General features: G+C 38.4%; 1 protein-coding gene across 1 annotated transcript; it reads left to right on the top strand.

Annotated features, from left to right (window-relative positions):
• The first annotated feature begins 346 nt into the window (after positions 1–346).
• Positions 347–22,331, top strand: LOC124255676 (helix-loop-helix protein 1-like). The gene is made up of 2 exons (XM_046689571.1): positions 347–559; positions 21,565–22,331. The coding sequence occupies exons 1-2, from the start codon at positions 525–527 to the stop codon at positions 21,974–21,976; spliced, it is 447 nt and encodes a 148-aa protein (XP_046545527.1). The 5' UTR covers positions 347–524; the 3' UTR covers positions 21,977–22,331.
• The last annotated feature ends 394 nt before the right edge of the window (positions 22,332–22,725 follow it).

The raw sequence follows: 22,725 nt of genomic DNA, 5'->3' as shown, positions 1-22,725 counted from the left end.
ACAATACTGTCTTGCCGGAAACAAGCACCAGGGGGCGCGACTATAATAATACGGACCGAGTCGGATCGGACCAAACCCGTCAATACCAGAGCTGGGACGGGACTACTCGTGGCTACTCTGACGCTTGGACCTCGAGTTGAAGAAACCGGGTAACAGGCTTGCTGTAGAGACCTTCTGACTGACGACAAGGAGCCAAGGCAAGAGACATTTAAGTTGGGGTTCCACGAGGCTGAGACAGGGAAGGACTTAGGTTGAGGACAGTGTCATCGTTGCGTCTTTTGGTGCCAAGTAGTTGTTAATCAGTGGGCATCAACTGGGACGGCATCCAACAGCAGACACGTCATCCTTCGAGGACAACGACTTTGGCAACAACTGAGACTTTGCGTTCACTCACATAAATATTGAACCATCTCAACGGAAGAGTTTCAGGATGGTTTGACACAAGAGGAGCTCAAATATTTCTATCAGCTGAACTTCTAGACATGGCTACTTGATTGTTAACTTGTCGACATTCTATAAGACAAATGAGAGCCTCACCGTTCGAACCCCACCCCCACAGGTGAGTGAAGTTTATTCATCATCAATTTAGTTTGCTCTTGTGTTCAAATTTAACTTAATTTCGTAAACTAGTCGTTGTTAACTGCCGTTCTGTAGCTGTAGTGTTTCTGTCGGAGTTATTAAAGCTAGCTTTATTCCTTATGACATTTAAGTTGACTGTCCTTTCATATTGATTAAATCTAAACAACATACTGTGAAATTTGCGTAAACATCCACTGTTTGTATTATGTTGGTGTGTCAGAAAACAGAAATGGGTTTAACTGAGGAATATGTATTAGAAGGTTGTCTAAGTGAAACGCAAATATTATGGATGACAACTTCTTCTTTATTGTATGTCAAGCGGTTACAAACTCGGAGTCTATGTGATCATGAGATGTTCCTTGTAATCTGCCTGGATGTTTTGTAGGTTGTGGACAGTTTTATCAGGTGATCTGATTTAATTTGAGTCTATTTGATCATGAGATGTTATAACGTGTCAGTGTGTTTTGCGGCCAGTGTTCAGTTTAATCAGGTGATCTGATTTAATTTGAGTGTTTGTGATCATGAGATGTTCCTTATAATCTGCCAGTGTGTTTTGCGGGCAGTGGACAGTTTAATCAGCTGATCTGGCTTCATGTGTTAACTTTCAACCAAACTTTCCCCAGTTCATAAGAGTGCATTATACCACACCGGAATATTAAGATATTACAACTTATTATTAAGTCTCCAAAATCAAGATACCGGCTTTATTGTATCCACTTACTGCATGTGAACTGTCGGGGGGAAAGGTAGATTTTAAAAAATTGGATTTAACAAAACAGTTAAGCTGAACATAGTCGACGAAACACTGTAAACTTAAGGTCCTAACAGAACTAATATACCCGTGTGAAATACATGAACATCGATTGACCAATTCTTGTATGTTTAATGTTTTAGCTAAACATTGGCATATACTGACTTTTGCCCTGCAGTTTAACGTTTTGGAATAACGACAATTTAATAAATTCTCTTAGCACTACATCGAAACTGGTTATGGCATATAAACCTCTTCTTGACTCAGCCATATACATTTTCATAGATGTCTGAATGTGTCTTATATGACAAGCATAATTGTCAGGCATTATTGTCAGGCGTGATTGTCAGGTAAAATTGTCAGGCATAACTGAACATGTCACTGGGGGGCCTCCATGCACATTGCAGGAAAAACGTTGTTCTATGAACTGATTTAACGTTCCGACATGACTTGTTACGAGACAAACCACATTGAACGGTCAGATTTAAGACTTGATGAATTCGTAACTATTGTCTCAATAAATGGCCGAAATATTTACACACATCCACGAACATAAGTACATGATACTGTTTAAGTACATACAATGTACATGAATAAATATACATACTACTCAGTACACAGTGCCTTGGAACCTAAACCAGAGTTACAGTAGCTGATATTTGTGTATGATAATTCGTGAAAAGTCATATTAATATGATTACGAATATATCAATGATTTCACAATAATTATGATGGACTTTATGACATTAAGCATTTGACATTGATAGATTTATCAGATGTTTACTTTTTGTTACTTGTTATTTATTTAGGGTATTGATAACTGCGTCACCTATAATAAGGACGATGATGGCAACGATTTGAACAAAACTGGATCCTAATATTAACCTTTCAGAAACTGTTTAGAACTGAAAACAATAAAATCCATTTCTGCATCTCCATGAAATGTCACGATTATTAATATAAAATAAATTGGTATTTTTGCTTGTCTCTTTGTCAGAATATATCCACCCCAAGCTTTGTGTTGTTTGTGACAAAAAATATGAATCCTCCTTAATCAAGATTAACGATTTTTTTAGATTATTTATTAAAAACAAAACAAGACCGCATCCCATCTCATGAGAATTATTACTGTTTAAAATCTCTTTATGTCTAATCACAAGATGATAAATGAAGAGAACGCATTTTATCTTCTTACAATTTATTAGGAGAATAGATTTGTGTTTGTTTGCAAAAAACCGCCATGTTCAGCAATATTCAAGGAGCATGACGACGGTAAAATAACCGATTCTGGGCCAGATAAACGTGTGACTGGCAACATGAGCATCGATCTGCGCAACTAGAATAAGATGACATGTCTGCGAGGTCTGCGAGCCTAACCACTCGATCCCGTTAGTCGTCTATTTCTGATAGTTGATAATGTACCCACATTTCGGAAAACTGTTTGAAAAGCATCCGACGTTGAAAGTGAAAACGTCTTCCTAATTCCTCATACACAAACATATAATTATCCGTACAATATAGTTATTGTTGCAATGATTTAAAAGGTTTGAAATTGCCACTAAGGCTTTAGTCAGCATGTTCTAAGGATCACTAATCACAGAGCACTGCACAGGGCTCCAATCTCAGGTTATTCGATGCACGTGCGCGAACAAAGGTGTGTTACTTCTACCTGTAATTGGAGTCGCCTTGACAGGTGCGGGGGTGTGGGTCAGGTGTTAATTGCAGGTACACGAGACATCGACGTGGAGAGATGGAATTATTGCCAACAGATACAAAGGTGTCATCGCCGATATCTCAGCACGATCAGCGGTTTATAACATGCAAACAATTGATTCTATATATGTCATGGCATATGCAGTTATGTCTGACGTTCGCACTGGAAATAATCAGAAAATCTCATTATCTACAAAAATACTGTTCACAATGTAATGTGACAATTGAACAAAACGTAGCAGCAAAAGAGGCAAGCATTTATTACAAAAGAATTTATAAAATAAGTCCATCTGATACAAACACTTTGACTCAGTATAGACGCAGAAACCAACTGCACATAGAACGGTATAGTAATAGTTAATATCTTTTAATTAGAATATAAGATTTATATTCCGAAAAGAATCAGATCTCAGGTAAAGTCCTAACTGTAGTTTCATATCAGTCAAGACATGACTTTAAGACGTAGTTTTGTGGTTTCATGAAACAACGAAACTTCGTTAATACGAAAGCCCAATTATTTGGAAGAAACTTATGACAAGTCAGTACATATTAACGGGACACATAATGAATGCATAATTCTGTATTTTTTAATTAACTCGAATTGCATATTTTATTATATGAAATAAATTTATTTTGTCAATGGATTCACTGTGCCTCGTGAGGAGTGTCTACACTCCTGGTATTTTGCCATAAACTTAAAAGTTCACCGTAACACTTTCCAGCAACTTAGGAAAGAAGCATGATGATTTACTTGTCTGTAATTATCAGTGCATTTCTATAGATTTGTATTGTATATTCAAACAAAAATGCTACAGTTAAGACCAAAATGTATACGTTCTTAGCAAGGAACGAAGTCATAAAGAATATTATGATAGAATGATATTGCTGGAATATTGCAAAAAGCGGCGTAAAACTAACTAACTAACTAACTCATAGAGGATACAGGTTATCTCAAGCAGTAATCTGGTGTGAAATATAAAACGTCAATGCAGTAAAATTAAATAGCCTTCAAGCAGATTGCACTTGGCTTTGACGGCAAACCATATAGCAGTGACAGTTACATAATGAACCACTGAAATCAGTGGTGAAACCAGGCGTAGGCGAATAGGATATAGTGCCAAAATCATGACATTTTCAAAAAGTGATAGGTCGAAGACAATGATCTTTTGTGTTATGTGTTCAAACAAATTAATTTATTACACATCGTGAGAACAATGTTCTGGCTTCCATGTGTAATACACCGCATACTCTATACCCATGTAATAAATGATGAAACATGGACATTGTTGATTATGATGAGAGTATTATCAGCGATGAATACTGAAACTTATTGCTTTTAAGGAAAGCGTCCAACCTACAACAGAAGCATTATATTATGTTACACATGTACACAGTCACAAATATATTTTGCTTTAAAACAATATTTCTGCTGCACACACACACACACACACACACATACACGCACGCACGCACGCACGCACGCACGCACGCACGCACACACACATAATATTACATTAGATATATTATTATATATAGTCAACATTTAACATCCCACAGGTTACATGTTCTAAACATGATCAATTGGGACAATGTGGAACGTCATCATTTTGTTTGAATGTATACAGATATGTGGACCACGCCACGACATTATCTAAATAACAATATGACTTTCATAAATCTGAAAAGCTCTATTCAGATTTCGCAAATTATGCTTATTCGTTTCATTTACTTGTTTTCGTTCTTGCAAAGAACTGAGACTGACCCTCTCTTGTAATTATCTTCTATTTACACTACATAACTGATATCTAGCTATCTAGTTCTAAAGCCACACATTTCCCTCAGAAGAATCTGCGGTTTCATTAACTTGATGTTGGAATTTGCATTCAACAAGAAAGAACTGCTCCCTCTTACAATTTTATTCATATTAGCTTATACAAACCGTTACACAACTCATATAAATCTGCGATAATACTAGGCCATAGAAATCAATTCAGATTGTCATCGGCTCTCTGTTCCGCGTCCCCAAACACGGCTTATTGAATTGATCGTGCGTTTAATCAAAGGAAAGGCGATCTATGCTAACCAGATTACGGGGCAGTAGAGGGATTATTACCATCATGAGCAAAAGCTAGTTTGTCAGTGGAGAGACGCTGTGTCCAAGTTTTAGGACGGGTCAATTTAGTGAGAGTGCAAATTAATTACGTCGTGTGAAGTTAAATGTAGTTGTGATATATTCCATGAAAGGACGCGACAGTGAAACGTTATTTTGTGTAGGTTGGTTCAATGATATGTAAAGGACGCGACATAGCACTATCTTTTTCCTGTAGGGAGGTTTGTGATATGTGAGGGATATACGAGCCCACCAATATTTTTCTGAAGATGGAAGCGACTAACAGGATCGGGTGGTCCGACCATGACTTGGTTGACACCGTAGCCAAGTTGCGTAGATCGATACTCATGCTGTTGATCACTGGATTGTCTGGTCCAGACTCGATTATTTACAGACCGCCGCCATATAGCTGGAATATTGCTGAGTGCGTCGTTAAACAATAACAACACAAACAATATTTCAACATGTAACATTCAATTCATTTTGTGGCTTTGGTGATCGTTCAGTATGATGTTTGCTTTGCCTTTTTGCTATTTTAACGGCCAATACCTACCGGAAATATTACCTTTAAAACGTGACAAGGCTACCATTTGCTTGAACACCTAGGGTTATCACTGTTTTCAGTCATCACAGCCATTTACCCCGGAAAATCTCTCCAAAAATCGAGAATAATTATTCTTATCACTGATGTTTTACATTTACAGATATATCAAAGTATAACATTAATATTGTACTTTTCGGGTGATTTTTTACACCGTGGCAAATATTAAAACATAATATTACGAATTTGATAGCTATTACTGTAATGTACAGGTATTATGTTTGTATCATTGTATTGATGATACTTTAGTTGCCACAAATACTGACCTATTGGCAACAATATATTGTAGTATTTTGATATCCACAAAGTTTTGTAAGGCACAGACCGTGTCTTTCTCAGTAAGTTACGACATGACTCGAATAACGCCGAAATGGCGTTAAATGTTAACTCAAGCACACTTCTTCAAATGTTCCCATGAATAATATATCAATAGAAGCAACACCACATTTGTTTCAACTATAACTACATAAACCCCCGGGCAAAACATGTACACATTTGAGAATTTGATTTGACACAGAATCACAAAAGCTACTATTTTGAAAACTGTCAGCAAACTAATGTTGCTGCAAGATGGAGTCCACATTTGAACCATGATACTTGGATCAGATGCATTTCAAACGAATAACCATTTCTTGTTTCTTTCATTTACAGCCCCAATTATCATGTGTTTATGCGTTCTTATTATTATTTCAGTAATATTTCGTTTTCCATTATTTTCGGAATTATGAGCTATAATGATAGCCGTATCGTCCAAAATCTCTTCCACTGTGTTTTAATAAAAGCATAATGCTAACATTATGTGGAAGCAGCCCGCCATCCTGGTGTATTCTACAGAGGAAATACCATCAACCATATTCCACAGTTCAAACCGAAACGAGGCGGACCAATTTCTTTCAAATCCAAAGAAAAAAGTTCATCATATTGAAAATAATCCTCTCAGAAAATTTGACAAATTAAGCATCCTAAATTCCCTGGCCAGATCAAGAAATTCATGGAAAAGTCAAAGGCATCATTCATAGGATTTTGCCATCAAATTAAAATTCATAATTTTAATCATCCCCCTAAATTCATATCTGTTTTGGGGTCCCACATTAACAAAGGCAAGGTCAGGATGAGCTATCCTCGCCATCTGGCGAACACATCGCACCACAGTCGATGGTTTGTCGCTAATATTGAGGACAGCAGGAAGCCAGTCATCCCATATAGCGGATTCCTAAATCAGAGTCTGTGTGTACTCTCTTAATAGCAAGGAAGAATATGCCCTAAATTCTCTTTTAGCATATATCCTGAATAGGTAAACAGAAATCGGCTAATATATTTCTCTATACATGGATCTATACTTTAGTTAATGAAAGCAAAAAAGTGACAAAACCGTTTTCATAAGAAATCCCTGCTATATGCAGAGTCCGATTCCGACTATATCATGAACATGTGTTTTTATATACTATCATAAGGACACGTTTGCAACAATCACATGTTAGCATATTGACGTATGGATCTTTTAGCAAGTCGAAGAAGGTGACTCATATATTGATGCTGAATCATCTCAATTAATAGAGCATTTCATCCATAAATTGATTACCGGTACATACATATTACTCTACCGTCTTACCTCCTGTAAAGACAAATTACCAGCTCATGTTGTTGAATGATATTTCAGGATACGTAAACCTACAACCCATGTTTCAAACTGAATAAACAAAATGTATGCATCAAGATGTGAAGTACACTGGAACTTTAAACTAGTCTATGGAGGCTATTAAAATATCAAAGTAATAAATGGCACGTAAATTTTTTTTCTAGAACGCAATGGAAATAACTTCATGTACAATAAAACAAACTAAACATATTTCAAATTGACATTGTTATTAGTCTAATGTAATATATAAATATATAATTCGTGAAGCAAATACCACTATAACAAGACGGTTTGGAAGACTTTGAGCCGAACTGGACTCAACCAAAACTAACTCAGTGAAATTCACGAATTGAAATTTTATAATGCTGACAGGACCAGACAGTCCAAAAGAAAGGTATTTGGTGCCAGTCTGTGTAAGCGCTAAGTGACTGTGGGTCGCTATCCTGTCTGGAACTTGACTCAACATTACCACAGCCTGCACTCCATCTCGCTCACAGAGTCTGATAGAACTGTCACGTTGAATTTATGTTCCCCATGTCTTCGTCCTTTCGTCTCAAGCTTTACTTAAATTTGTGCTGGCGATGATTTGTTTCAATGCGTTTGGAATAGCAATTGCCGCTCTCCTGTAAAGCAAGTGGACCTGACTTGAAGTTGAAAGATGAAAAGAATATAATTTGGGCAAGGAGAGAACTCTTCTTAAATGGTGTTGGTCTGGTGACTGACTTGACACAAGTGGAATAAATACTAACCTTCCCGCACCATCCAACGACGTGTCCTTTGGAGTAACCTGTTCCAAATACGTGTAGCTGCTTTTGTTCTCGGTAGTTGAAGTAGAATTTGTTATCATTATTTTGAGAAAATTCAGGTCCAGTACCAAACGAATCTATGGGTACCTACTGGTAAAATATACGTCTTGTTTTAAATGTGCTTGTACTTTCATGTGATTGGAAAATCGGATGATCTTGAAGTTGATGTTAAGGATCTTTATGTGTTACATATGTTGGCTTTGATGACGACAGAGAGTTTGTTGTGAGAATATACGTAACATTCTGCACATGGAAAATGTTCAGTATGATGCCGTGAATTATATAAAGTGATAAAATAGTGAAATTACTATTTAGTAGTTTAGTAGTATTTAGTGATTATGTTTTCTCTCTTGTGTTTAAGGATTATGTTGATTTCGAACACAGGCGGAACTATCTTTTGCAACTCATTAGTTTTTTGTCATGGTCAACAATCTCAGAATTATTATCGATATTAACTGCTTGGTTGCATATGAACTGAGATTCACGTAAAAGTAAACAAATATGATAAAAAAGTAAATAATATTATACAATTGCTTCTATTAACGTATTATAATATTACCAGCGATGCCCAGGACACGACAAACAAATAACCAAACGAATTCTAGGATAATCAAATTCCCTGCCCACAAATTCTTCTCATTTCCAAAAATTCAATTTCAAAAAGTCCTTTCCTAACCGAAACGACTTTGAAGCTATCTACGCTGTCGAATCGTATCCAAATTATGCGACAGATTGCGTTTCAATTCCTGGTCACGTGACCCCTCTCACAACCCTTGTTCACCTCCCCTCGGGAATTCCCGTAATTCCGAATGCAATTGACTCGGGTTTGAGAACTGTCGTTTCACTAAGTGTGCTCCCAATGTTTGGACAGAGACTCCGTCTTAAGATGCACACACAATGGAGACTACAGTCGCATGTTATCACGGCAAATTTCCTGAGATGAAATTATCCACACCAGCATAAAATGAACAATGCTGATATTTTAGAGGTTTATCAGGCGGAGTGTGAACGACGTTAAGGTTTCAATAATATTCAATTTCAGAATAATTCATTTGTGATATTTTACGTGAGTATAACATGATAATATATATATTGCAATGCTTAGGCTGGATTTATTTCCTGTGACAAGAATGAATATGTTCCACATTTTAAAAAAGATTGTACTGTTAAGAATGATTATATAATATTTCTGCTCGTGAATATTTTAGCATTATCAATGGAAATTATCTAGTTACATTAACCGTTAATTAGTTAATGAAAACAAGATATTTTATCAGACTAGCCAAAACTATTCATACTAAAGTTACACAAATATTACCCTTTACTTCCAGTGTATAATTAACCTTCCGCATTGATTTCCATATCCCGAAAAATAGTAAAAAATATACGATGTTATCTATATACAACCGCTGCAACGAGCAATTTTACAAACCCTAATACTTAAACTCCAGACAATAATGATAAAAATGATATTGTATGATCCTTTTCGCGAACGACCCGTGAAGGCCTGAGTTAGAATGTGCCTTCAGTAACCCATGCTTGTCGTAAGAAGCGACTAACGGGATGAGGTGGTCAGGCTCGCTGACTTGGCTGACACATGTCATCGGTTCCCAATTGTGTAGATCGATGCTCATGCTGTTGAGCACTGGATTGTCTGGTCCAGACTCGATCATTTACAGACCGCCGCCATATAGCTGGAATATTGCTTAGTGCGGCGTAAAACAAAACTCACTCACTCACTCAGTTTTCGCGAACACCTGGTGTCATCACTGATTTACATAGATCCATGCATATTAGTTAAATGCGGTTAAATGACACAGGATATGTCTGGTGTTGCTCTGATGTTGAAGGGATTTTTTAATATTTATGTGAACATAACTTTGATTTGTCTCTTGGATAGAGTCATAAGATAATTACCACTCTGTTCTTGGGCGCGAAGTTTAAAAAATCGTCTTAATAAACAATTTGAATAAATAGTGATATATGTCGAAATAGATGCAAGAATATACTGTATTTACTAAATTCAGTATTTAAATGATGTACTCGAATAAAGCTGTAAAAACAGTGCGTATTTTTATAACAGGATGAATTAAAGCCAGTATATTTAATATTGTTTCAAGGATGCATGTGTTGATAAAACTTAATGGGAGAATTGTTTTATTGTACATTAAATTTATGTGCTATAACACACACGCGCACGCGCGCAAAGACACACACTCAACCACAAACATTAAAATATACCACACAAACAAAAAGTATCAAGGTTAGGTTAATAAAGCATAAGCATATAAGCGCAGTATCATTAATGTTAAACATTTCGCTGACTAAGCATAATGCAGATGTTTCGTTAACATATAAACAGTGAGTGAGTATGGTTTTACGCCGCTTTTAGCAATATTCCAGTAATATCACTGCAGGGGACACCAGGAATGGGCTTCACACATTGTACCCATAACATACAAACACTCCAGTTGAGAACATTTATCTTTTATTGCTAACGGATTCGTAAAACGTGACCTTGTCATGTGACGGCAATATCAACTTCGACAATAAATCACTCTATTAAACTCAACACCAGCCTTAATCTCCCATTCGACGTCCCAGATGTGTGACTCTCCAGGCAAATATTTTCTGACAGCTTGTAAACTATTCTCCTACGACTAATATCTGAGGGGAAAGGCTCTTATTCGGTAGGGGTCCCGTGCCGGTGATAATAATGGATTTTAGCCACATCCTAGAACATAATCGCTTCTGAGCAGATTATCCCCACAACTACTGTTAGGTTTTGATCGCTGTCTAGGGATTTGTTGTGAAATGACTGTTGATTTATTATCTGATCAGTTTTGTTTGTCTGAGGAAATGGGTCAGCTAAGAAATTTGAAAAGAAGCCTTAACACTCAGTTGAAGGATCGATGTTTCCCAATAGATATTGCCATGTGGCCATTATGTTTCTTCATTTCGTGTACCGTTAATGTGCACATGCACTGAAAGTTTGAAATCGGATTTGCCTTTAAAAAGCATATTGTTCTGAGAGTCCACAAAATTAACTTAACCAACATTACACGGATCTGAATTATGATCTGGCATTACATTCCTGCTGTCCGTGTCCTCAGCATTCTGTTGACCAGTTGTCATGGAAACATGTGAGTGAGTTTAGGTTTACGCCGCACTCAGCAATATTCCAGCTATATGGCGGCGGTCTGTAAATAATCGAGTCTGGACCAGACAATCCAGTGATCAACAGCATGAACATCGATCTGCGCAATTGAGAACCGATGACATGTGTCAACCAAGTCAGCGAGACTGACCACACGATCCTTACGACAAGCATGGGTTACTGAAGAACAATATTCTAACCCGGACCTTCACGGGTCCATGGAATCCATCTATAGAATCGAGACACAAACGTTTTCTAGAGTACGTTCAATGAGGTATGCATACGTGAAGAGTGAGTGCGGTAGCCAGGTGGTTTACGTTTTCGCTCGTCACGCCGAAGATCCAGGTTCGATTCCCCTCATAGGTACAATGTGTATGGCTCATTGCTGATGTCCCCGAAATGATATTCCTAGAATGTTGCCAGATGTGACGTGAAGCGATAACTCACTATAAGTTATTTTATAACTCAAATGAAATTTGTTCGCTTATCCATCTAAACAACATCAACTGTAATTGTGAGCAAGTTTGGATATTTGTTTTGAGTAGTTTGCCCAAAAGAAGTAGAGAGGCAGTTACTGACATCTGACAAACACATGAAACTATCCGAACTGTATCTAATCAGGAACCAGACAGAACCACTACGCGTGAAACGGTATGGATTCCATCCCCAGTGATGTCAACACGAGGTCATTTTGATGTATTATGACGAATTCTCACCTGATATGATTAAAGTCTTCTCTGTAATTATCCCCACAGATGACGATGATGAGATTTGAAAGCGTGTTAATCCCCTTTGTTTATAACGCAAATTTAATCAGATTTATACAAACGAAACGAAATCATCAACAACAATTAATCACTACAGAAACCGTAATTATTAATATTTCATATTTCCTCAAGAGGTGAAGTAGTAATTTTCTAAATTAAAATGACAAGGAGGTAATAAAAGCGTTTGCATTTCACGTGCACACGTGCGATCACCTAGGACACGACAAGGAAATCTTCTGAGACCGATTGTTTTCATGATCATTCAGGTATGAAATTATAATGCCAAATTCAAGGGTTCGAATCGTCATTAGGACAAGTCGTGAAGAGTATTGTACCGCTATGAAATGAAAATAATAGATAAACAGAAATTCGGTACCGCGGCTAGTAATTTAAATCGTAAACTAAACTATCTGTAAGAGGCGTTACGACCGGGTCTGGCTTTTGAAAACCGGTAATTATTTTGTGTGGGCGGAATCAGGACTTGCCTCGAAGACAAAGATATAAAAAGACTTGTGAGGAGAAATACGATTGTCTGACGGACTACAGAAAATAACACAAAATGCTTAAAAAATACGTCTCTAGGCCTGGGTCAGTTCGTTAAATGTATCAAGCTTAAGTAATGGACAATTTTATTCTTATTTTACGGATGGTTAAATTAAAGGAGAGGATTTATTGAATTATTAAAGAATACAACACCAAACGAAACCAAAAATTAATACAGCAAATATCGTTTAAGAAATTAGCGTAATTCTCATACATTGCGGCCTCCTGATAACTAACACTGACTCTGTATTAGTTTGAACTGACTTTCACGGTGAACACGCATTATAATGTACCTAAGTCATTTATAAAAAAGAGGTTTCTTCCTCGCTCCTGTGGGAACAGATTTGTAAGCGTTTCAAACATTAACGGGAATAAATAGAGGATAGATGAATTCGAGACATGTAACTCTTGGAGAAATATTTCAGAAAAGTTAAGAAAATTCGAAAAGAATCCGTTTTCCGCTTTCAGCCCCAACATTTCCTCCGAATATGAAACCGTCTAAGGCAATATATGTCCATGAAAAGCTTCAGTGGTTATCATGAATGTTTGACATTGTCAAACAAGGTGTTTTACAATTGTAAAGTACTCTCGTGACGGATCATTGATTTCACAGTCGCGAACTTTGGCCTTTTTAATGCTGCTGAAGTCATTCTTTACCTGCACATATGGTACATTTTCTCACCCTCTCTAAACCGACTCTCCTGGAAAATTGATTCATTGAAGCAATTGCGCCCCCATATTTTTCCTTAATAGAGAGCCGTACCCCGGGGCCACCTCCAATTGTACCACGTGTGTGTCGCGCGACCCAGAAACAAACTACCTCACCTGTCGTCTATGATTTCAACAGGCAGTGTCGCGTGGCCTATTCACGGAGTCACGTGACCTCTACACAAAATCTCACGCTAAATCTCGTCGCGGTCACATGAGAGTTTATGCTGAAACGGCGCATGCTTCCGATTTGCCGATATCACCGCTCGCTACAATAGGAGCCGTGTACATAATTGAACTCCTCACCAGAACCTGCTAGGTATTTTAGTCACTTGTAATAAGTGTCCAAGTATTTGATATGACAATATTGACATATGTTTCATACACGCTGAAGAGTCGACAGATTGAGACGAGGCACTTTTATATGCCGTGCCACGCGACACCGATTAGTCTGCTATTGCAAGCGAGTTTTTCATTTTAATTGACATCGTATTATAGGGTCGATGCGGAAATGAAAAAGGTTAAACGTTTATACGACAGACTGATATGTATCGCACATGTTAATTGTAAGGAGCGATTGTAATATCAGTGTCACGTGACCGCCTCGGGGGAGCTGTACGCTGGTACCAGTTGCCGAGATTGTTATGGGAGAATGGCCTACTTCTTTCAACCTCCAAAGCATGTTAAAATGCATTTAGAAGCATGTTCCATTCAACGGATCGTGGACGTAAAAGCATGTAGCATTTACGAACATAAGGGTAAACATTGACAAGGTGACGGTGAGTGTGCCTTATCATAACATCCTCAAAATGGACATGTGAGCGGAGGAAAAGTGTGTTTTTGATAATGCGTTTCTTCTCTTTCGTGGACGTTGAGTAAAATATATTACTGCACCTTCATAGTGCATATAAAACATAACCTTCACTGAATAATTGATTACCTGCTGAAAAAGAATTATTATATTACATACGGCGGAAAAATGAATTAATGATAATATTTATATCACCGGATCACTGAAAATCACTGATGACACTAGGTGTTCGCCAAAAGGGCTTGCATATCCTGCTCTGCTATCCTGGTCTGCTCGACTGGGGAAAAACAAAACTGATTTAACTTAAAAACGATATGTTAACTTTGAATTACTTCTTCCTCTGGGTAAAAGAAGAAAGGTTAATACAGAGAAACTCTTCAGACTGACTGACTGAGTTTGGTTTTACGCCGCTTTTAGCAATATTCCAGCAACATCACGGCGGGGGACACCAGAAATGGGCTTCACACATTGTGCCCATGTGGGGATTCGAACCCGGGTCTTCGGCGTGACGAGCCAACGCTTTAACCATTAGGCTACCCCACCGCCCCGAAACTCTTCAGAAATTTATATAATTGGTGATAAGTATAATATTCAACCCTGTTTAAAAATAGATTTTAACTTTATGCTGATTGTCAGTTACAGTATGTATTAGGTGTAAAGTGTCAGTTCTATAAAATAGTTGAACAAGAAGAGGTCAATCTTTGTTTTGTATATAGATAACGTTTTTGTCATACTGGAACAACTTTGTGTCCACTAGACTGTGCTCAGGTCTATATTGATTCAACTCTAATAGAGTTCACTTATGATTAATAGCAATACCTATCACTTTGTTATGTGTTATTATTCAAACGGCGATAACGTTTCTAGCGTTATCGGGGCGGTGGGGTAGCCTAGTGATTAAAGCGTTCGCTCATCACGCTGAAGACCCGGGTTCGATTCCTAACATGCATGGGTACAATGTTTGAATCCCATTTCTGGTGTCCCTCGCCGTGATATTGCTGGAATATTGCTAATAGCGGCGTAAAACTAAACTCACTCACTCGGTCATTCTAGCCTTACCCTTTGACCAATTTCGCGTTTTGATGTTCAACGCTAATAGTCCAATAGTCGGGTCTTTACCACACAACCCAATGAGTGGTATCATGAGCATAGGCGACCTTCTCCGACGCAACAATCCACGCCGTCTGTAACCAAGCCTGATCGCATGATCTATTTAGCACCTCCTATGTTTCCGGAGATGTATTCTAACCTCGTTTCATTGCGAGCTGCAAAATATTAGTAACATATTCATATGATTTACAGTATCCTGCGTAACCGAATTGTAAACCTTTTTAGAAATTCAATCTATCTAAAATGTAGTTTATATTTAACGTTTTATCAGATTTCTCCTAGAAAACTCACCGCTGTCTGGCTGAAGACAATCGCTTTCTTTACGGAGGGGGATATTTCCAGATTAGTCTGGTTGAAACTTAACAACACTGTCCATTTGTCTGACCATGGGGGTAACCGTTTAATGCTGTGAGTGGCATCAGTCTGGAGCTGCAAAGAAATACTGTAGAGCTTGTGAATTAGGCCCCTGTTCCACAATACCACAGAAACGTTAGCGGGCAGTAAGAGCGACGATAATTCTGTTTAAACGCCCTATTACCATCATAACGATGGCGACGCGACGATGAGCCAAGCAGAAGAACAGAATGTGACAATAATTGATCATCTGGCGAGTAAACCTTCAAGTTGAACCATCAAGGTCACGACCTTCACGGGTTGAGTTCTGCACGCGCCTCACGTGAATCAGCACGGTTGAAATTGACTACCTCGTTTTGGACCAAAGCGTCGTCAATTAAGCGAGAGCCTGTATCTTTGTCATTGTTAATGTGATTGTGCATTCCACTGCTGCAACTTTCAAATGCATGCGAAGACATCACGCATCGTAAGGCGAGAGCAAATTACGACAATTACCAGAAATGGGTCTCTCGGGGCCGCCATCTTGTGTTGGCAGTGAAAGTACTTGGCTGGGGTCCATCTAACGGCACTCGAATACTCATTGAAATTCACACTTCCTTCCTTTTTTGAAGTGGGGGTATCTGGCGTTTATTATCCACAAATGTCAATGGAAATTTTCACTTTATTTCGTCATTCTCTCCTAACTACCCCCTCCCACCTGAGTCTTAAATCGATTCCGTCGCTGATGGATTACCTCCCTTTTATCGACAACTAACATGGCGTATTATCACGTATCGGAATTTTAGATAATGACAGGAGCTGGAGTGATAATTTAGGCTAAACTGTCTACTTTTCCAGTTAGTTTTCCAATAAACATTCGCTCAATAGGATTCACTCTTAATCTTTTATGAATCTTCTCCGATCTCGAATTAACTGATGTTATTCGAGTTGGCCGCAGACATAATCTAATTTGTGCCCTCTGCACCTGATCCCGTGCGAAAACGAGGCTATCCCGTAAATTCTGTTTGCGTGTCCTATTTACGTATTTCAGGATCTAGTATGGGTCGATTCTCAAGGCGATGTGAACACTGTCTTGTCTGGTAATATGACTAGGGCTTAAGGGCTATAATATCGGTTTAACCATCGACCTCAGTCACTTAACCTGGAGTTGCTTTTATTCATAAATCTGTGAGATCACACCATTTGTTCACCGTCACCTCCATGGAAGGAAACTCATTCACTATATTAAATTTCCTTTGTCAATCAGCGCATAATATTGATATTATCCAAAACAATTTATTTTGATTGTTGTTATTATCGATAGACAAAATAATAAGCCACTGATTTATCTCGAGTTATTGTGTATATCCAGTGGTCATATTCAAAAGGTTCGAAACTACACCCTTAAAACAAGCTATACTACTCAGAGTTTACTAAGGATCAAGTCTTGAAAGTGTCACCAGCAGGACTTAGAATCGATGCCAGAGGATCGGATAAGCATCACTCCCGACACTCACTACCTGCGGAACACCGGTGGATGTAACGTTTCTATCCAAACACACGCGATGCCAGACGTTCGGCTATCTAGCTATCAAGCTATCTAGCGACATGAAGGTGGAGGACAGAGTTCCACCACACAGCGGGAACAAGACTTCTCCTGACTGCCGTCACTCTCATCTATCTCCTGCGGAACGTCTTAAGGTTTAACGCTTCTATTCAGACACACGCAATGACAGGTGTGCGCTACGGAGATGGCAGTTTTACGTGTACGTATGTTGCTGCGAAGGAGCTGTACTTCATCTTCATGGACACGAAGTCCATCAACTTAGACTCAGAAGTCACTTCTTGTTGTAGTCATTGTAGAACATGTTCCAGCCGACTTGTTTCCAAATAATACTGTCTAGGCTATTTTAAAAGATGCATATAATTTGACGCACTCCCCTGTGGTCCTTAACACATTTTTAGTAGTGTATAATAATACATATGTAGAATTGGCAATACGCTGCGCAGACGCGTGTTCCTTAAAACGCCAATATTCTAAGATTCTGGGTACAATTTCCGAATTTTAGTAAACGACATCTGCAGTAAGTGTAGTCTCTGGAACACTTTTAATTTAAATGATTACGCATGTATCACAGTATCAATAGTAACATACGTATTAAGTCAACAACGACGTCTGTATTACGTCAAATATGCCTATCTGCATCCTCTTGTAAAACGGTGCTGAGACGTTTCGAGCTACGTTGTTCGTGATATGCTAAGGTTGTTTCCAAGCTAGAAAACCTTTCACAGCAAGATCTGAGGAGAGTAATCAAACCTTTGTTGGTGGACACTGGTCAAACGCGATAGCATGTACAGTCCACTTAAGACCAGTACAAAAGACTATTGGCCTGAACAGCTCTTGAACACAATTTCACCAAACCAGCATAAACATATCTTCTAATAGCAACTGAGAGGTGTCAGACTCCATCTAATGATGACTCTTCTAAGGACGCTGTCAGGGACCTCTCTGGAATGCAGAACTACCCAGGCAGAAACAAAAACCAGTCTCGGAACATGTTGACAAGGACCGCAGAAAATGAAAAAAAAGTCAATTTTGTCCCTGCTGACAACAGAAGAAAATTGTCAAATAACGCGACCCCCTCGAGACGGTGATAATCGGATTACTTCGCGTTACCTTTACAATTTGAGGCGGAAGTGTTTCGATGACATGCGTAATTGAGAGTTGCCTAAGAACCGGAAGTTGCCAAAACCAATATGGGAGACAGTCCTGTCCTTTAATTAGCAGCTTGGATGTCCCAGGGGCAGTGGCAGTTGACAGGCTAATCTCTCAAACTTTCAGCTCAATTTATGTTATTACTGAAGGTGATGAGAAACAAATAGTAGTGAGTGTTGAAGACATCCACATACTCTCCTCTGTGTGTGTCCCCTTAACCCACCCCGCCCACCAATCCTCAGCAACGTATCTGCATCTCATTTTAAACTTGATTTAAGACATGTTAAATTTTCAATCCGGTTGAAAACATTCAGTTTGGGTTTACGATAGCTAGGAGTCTTTATCTTGTAAAATCCATGTTTTTGAAATACAGTGAACTGATATTTGACTGTATAGATATTCTCTGTCAGTTAAGGACAGTTCATCCAGCTTACACTACTGTACATGATCTCCCTAATACTTCTGCAGATGACAATTTAAATTTTCTGAAACGTCAATGTCAAACGGTTGACATGAAAATATGACAACCGTTCTCAATCCATCTGTGAAGACATATCACAAACACTGTTAGTGAATTCTTTGCATGACAAACATACAGGGTAGTTACAATGTTTACTCAATTACCTGTGTGTTTTGTAAGATGATTAGACAAGATTTGGCGCTGACGTGACAGATAGAGAATCCCACTGTGACGTATTTGGATGCCGTTAATAATAGACTATCCTTTAGTTGTGAAAGTTATCGAACACGTTAGGCTTTTATATGCGCTTCACTCAGGAATATTCACATCCGCATTTACGTTTATTGTCTTCTTATTGCTATGATCATTACTGGGCAGTGGGTTGGCCAGGGCTGGATGTTCCAGACATGCACAGTGTGTGAAACTCAACCACCGTTGGCTGTAACTGTTTGGTTTGTCATTTATCAAAGTGGTAAACGTGGAAGACTCTACAACTCACTCTCTCACTCACTCACTCACTCACTCACTCACTCATTCACTCACTCTGCCACTCACTGAAACACCCACCCACCACTCACTCACTCACTCACTCACTCACTCACTCACTCACCCATCCACTCTTCAGATTGACGTGCCATGACATGACTGGTCAGGCGGTGTCGAACCATCCCCACACTATCAGCTATATCCTTGCTTGTACAAAATACTAACCACTCATGTACGTGTTCCAGGATTCATAATGAATAGCACTTGATTTTTTTCCCACTTTGCATTGATCAGATTACAAACAAATCGGAAATTTGTTTTAACCAAGAAATCTAAGATGAAAGGATTTTCCTTTCTGAAGTTTAAAGGAAAAACATATTGCTTTCAATCAATTGGTCACATAAGGGTCTTGTATTCAGTGTGAGCTTGACAGTGTTCTTGCAAATATCTATAAAGGCGACACGTTCTTTGAATGTTAACATAGAGATTCACATTTTCCAAATTGCTATTTCAGGCATATCTATAAAATGAGTAAACGTGGGTTTTCCAAAAGACACACTATTTTATGTAACCCTAAATGTACGGGATGCAATGGCGATTTCAAATGGATGTTCAAAGGAAGTGGTCTGTCTTTGCAAATCATCACTCAGGGCGTTGGATGTTTCACACATTAGGCTTTTAAACACAAACATGATGCTGGACCTCAGTGATGAGTCTGTCTATGGTGTACCAGACGTAACAAACACGATGGGGGCGATGATTCAATAATCATGATAATAATGCTAATAAACGTTCAAATTTGAATTGATAAATTCAAAAATAAAATTAAAAATATGTTAACACGCAATACCATTTTTTTGTAACAAAAAATGTGTTTTCATATTTTATTAAAATATATGATTTACTTGACATTGAATACATTTTGCCATTTTCTCACAGCTTTTTTATTTCTCATGCCATGTGTTGGCTCGCGTTGTGAATGTCTGCAATGGTGTCGCAAGGCATGGATGATCATGAATAACTCTAGCTAACTTGCGACTTGTCTGAGATATTCAAGGGACAGATGGCATCTCGTTGCCAAGATTCCATTGTCCATTTCTCGTCCCAAAATCGAATCTTGCACTTCTTGTTAGTCAGAATCGATTGTGGGGTTAATTCATCCCATGGACACAAAACTAGTCTCAAGTTTTGATAAGCCAATCACGTGACTAATTCTGTCAAAGGGGGAGACCGTTCTGGCAAAACATGTCACGTGACAATAAACGATTACGCGTCTCCAAGGATTCCGGGCAGATGCCATCACAAAGACAAAAGAATCTGATTCCGAGATGGTGACATTATGATACTGTCGCTGATTGCTATGCATGATAATGAATTAGAAAGTCTTCTTGTTCCAGCCTTCCCAGAATAGCGACAAATTAGTACATGGGCATCCCGATCTTAAATTAGGCAATTAAAAAAAATCAGAGTGTCAAAATTCTGTGATGATTTGCCAAACACCTGAAACAGATCCCTAGAGCATGAAACATGGCTAGGTAGAAGGATCAAAATGAAAATTGTGCATCATTTGAATGGGACACCCAAATCCGTTACTCAGTGCAAAAATATATTTGAAAATATATATTAGACAATGCAAATGGTTAAGTGATAATCTTAAATATCGTATATTTATTTTAGACAGAACACCAGAATCAGTTAATCTGGGTACTCTACTAGGGAAGTCTGACACAGTCTGCGCATATACACAAGATCATTAACACTTACACACGAGTCTTTAATCGATCAGTTTTGATCCAGGCAATTTTAATGAACATACTTCGGCAAAACTAGTATTTGTCTGTATATATTGTCGTACAGTGGTGAATGATATATTTATGTTTCATGTTAACTTTCCTTAAAACATATTATTTCATTATCTGAATCAACTGACCGACTTTTATTCAAACACATTTGACATGAAGCGTTCAAGGGCTTGTTGAAAACCAATGGTAGTTTGTACTTCGACTCTTTAACTCTTCAAACTGTTTAAACCCCAGCTCAACTGGAGAGTGTACGTTGGTGTTGTTTGTAGTGATGATGTCTGTGCGTGAGTGCGTCCGTGCATGCGTGTGTGTGTATCCATAGTTACACCTCGGTTCTTTGATATCATATTTCTTTTTCAGTGTTATTTTACCATATCCTCCAATATCACGTGAGCGGTTCCTAAAAAGGATAATTTTATATTAGGATTATTATTCAGTCATGTTTCATATTGGCTACGTTTTCTTTTTTCAGAATTCCTGTTGATGAACCGGAAGTTGGGAAAATGCACACGGAAGTGACATCAGACAAAATGACTTTCACAAGCATAGAGAATGGTTTGAACTCTGAGAGTGACGTCAGAGATTCAGATGACGACTGCAAGGACAGTTTACCTTTGGCCTCTAGAGGTCATCGTGGTGGAAATCAAGAAAATACACAACTCAGTAGAGAAGAGAGGAGACGCCGTCGCCGAGCAACAGTGAAGTACCGCACTGCGCATGCAACAAGGGAGAGAATTCGTGTTGAGGCCTTCAACGTTGCCTTTGCTGAACTGCGGAAGTTACTACCAACGCTTCCGCCAGATAAGAAACTGTCGAAGATAGAAATACTTCGTCTTGCAATTTGCTATATTTCATACCTCAATCACGTCCTTGATCTCACCTAAGTGACATTGATTTGACCTAGATATTGACCTTTGCATAGATGAAGAGGAAGTTCGGTGTTAACACCTCTTGTGACACCAATACTATCCTGAACTAAACTGAAGACAACCGATGTTTTAGATGATTATTTGCATGTAACTTGATGAATATGTTTTGATGAACTGAGCCAACGAGGTAACGCTGTACAGTATTTATTGCTGACCGTATTACTTTTTGGATGACACATGAATCACAAAGTCTTGAGTGCCGCAATTCGCTGTAAAGAGTTGCATACCTTAGATGCGTCAGACACCTATCTTCCGGTTCCGGTTCTCTCTGATCACGTTTCTTGTACTGTTACACGGTATCCGTTTTGGTGGGGCCCTGCATGATGGTCTCCCCACATCTAATTTAAATACACTTCAAGGGACTTCGGACCAAACTCACTCAATCTGAATGTTTCGATGACAAACGTCAGTCGCTCACACTGAAGCACTCAAATATTTGTAGCTTGCACAGTGGTCTTTTGTAGAACGTATTTGAGAGAGAAAAGAACATATGACAGCTCATTGTCGTACTGTTTCCAACGTCAGTGCTTAGCTGTGTCAGTGAACATCATCGATCACGACATTGTGCTTAATGTTGCGAGAAAGAAACGTATTGTAAATATATATTTTTCAAGGTGTTGCATATGAACTTAAACTCACTACTACACTTTTGATAAGGATATTTTTTATCTTTCCATGATCTTCAAAGATTATTATCACCATGT

The sequence above is a fragment of the Haliotis rubra genome, unplaced genomic scaffold (genome assembly GCF_003918875.1).
Source record: "Haliotis rubra isolate DU_JTF1 unplaced genomic scaffold, ASM391887v1 Scf605, whole genome shotgun sequence".
Classification (NCBI taxonomy): Eukaryota; Metazoa; Mollusca; class Gastropoda; order Lepetellida; family Haliotidae; genus Haliotis; species Haliotis rubra.
The sequence above is the reverse complement of the archived record's forward strand: the minus strand, read 5'-3'. Positions and strand labels throughout refer to the sequence as shown.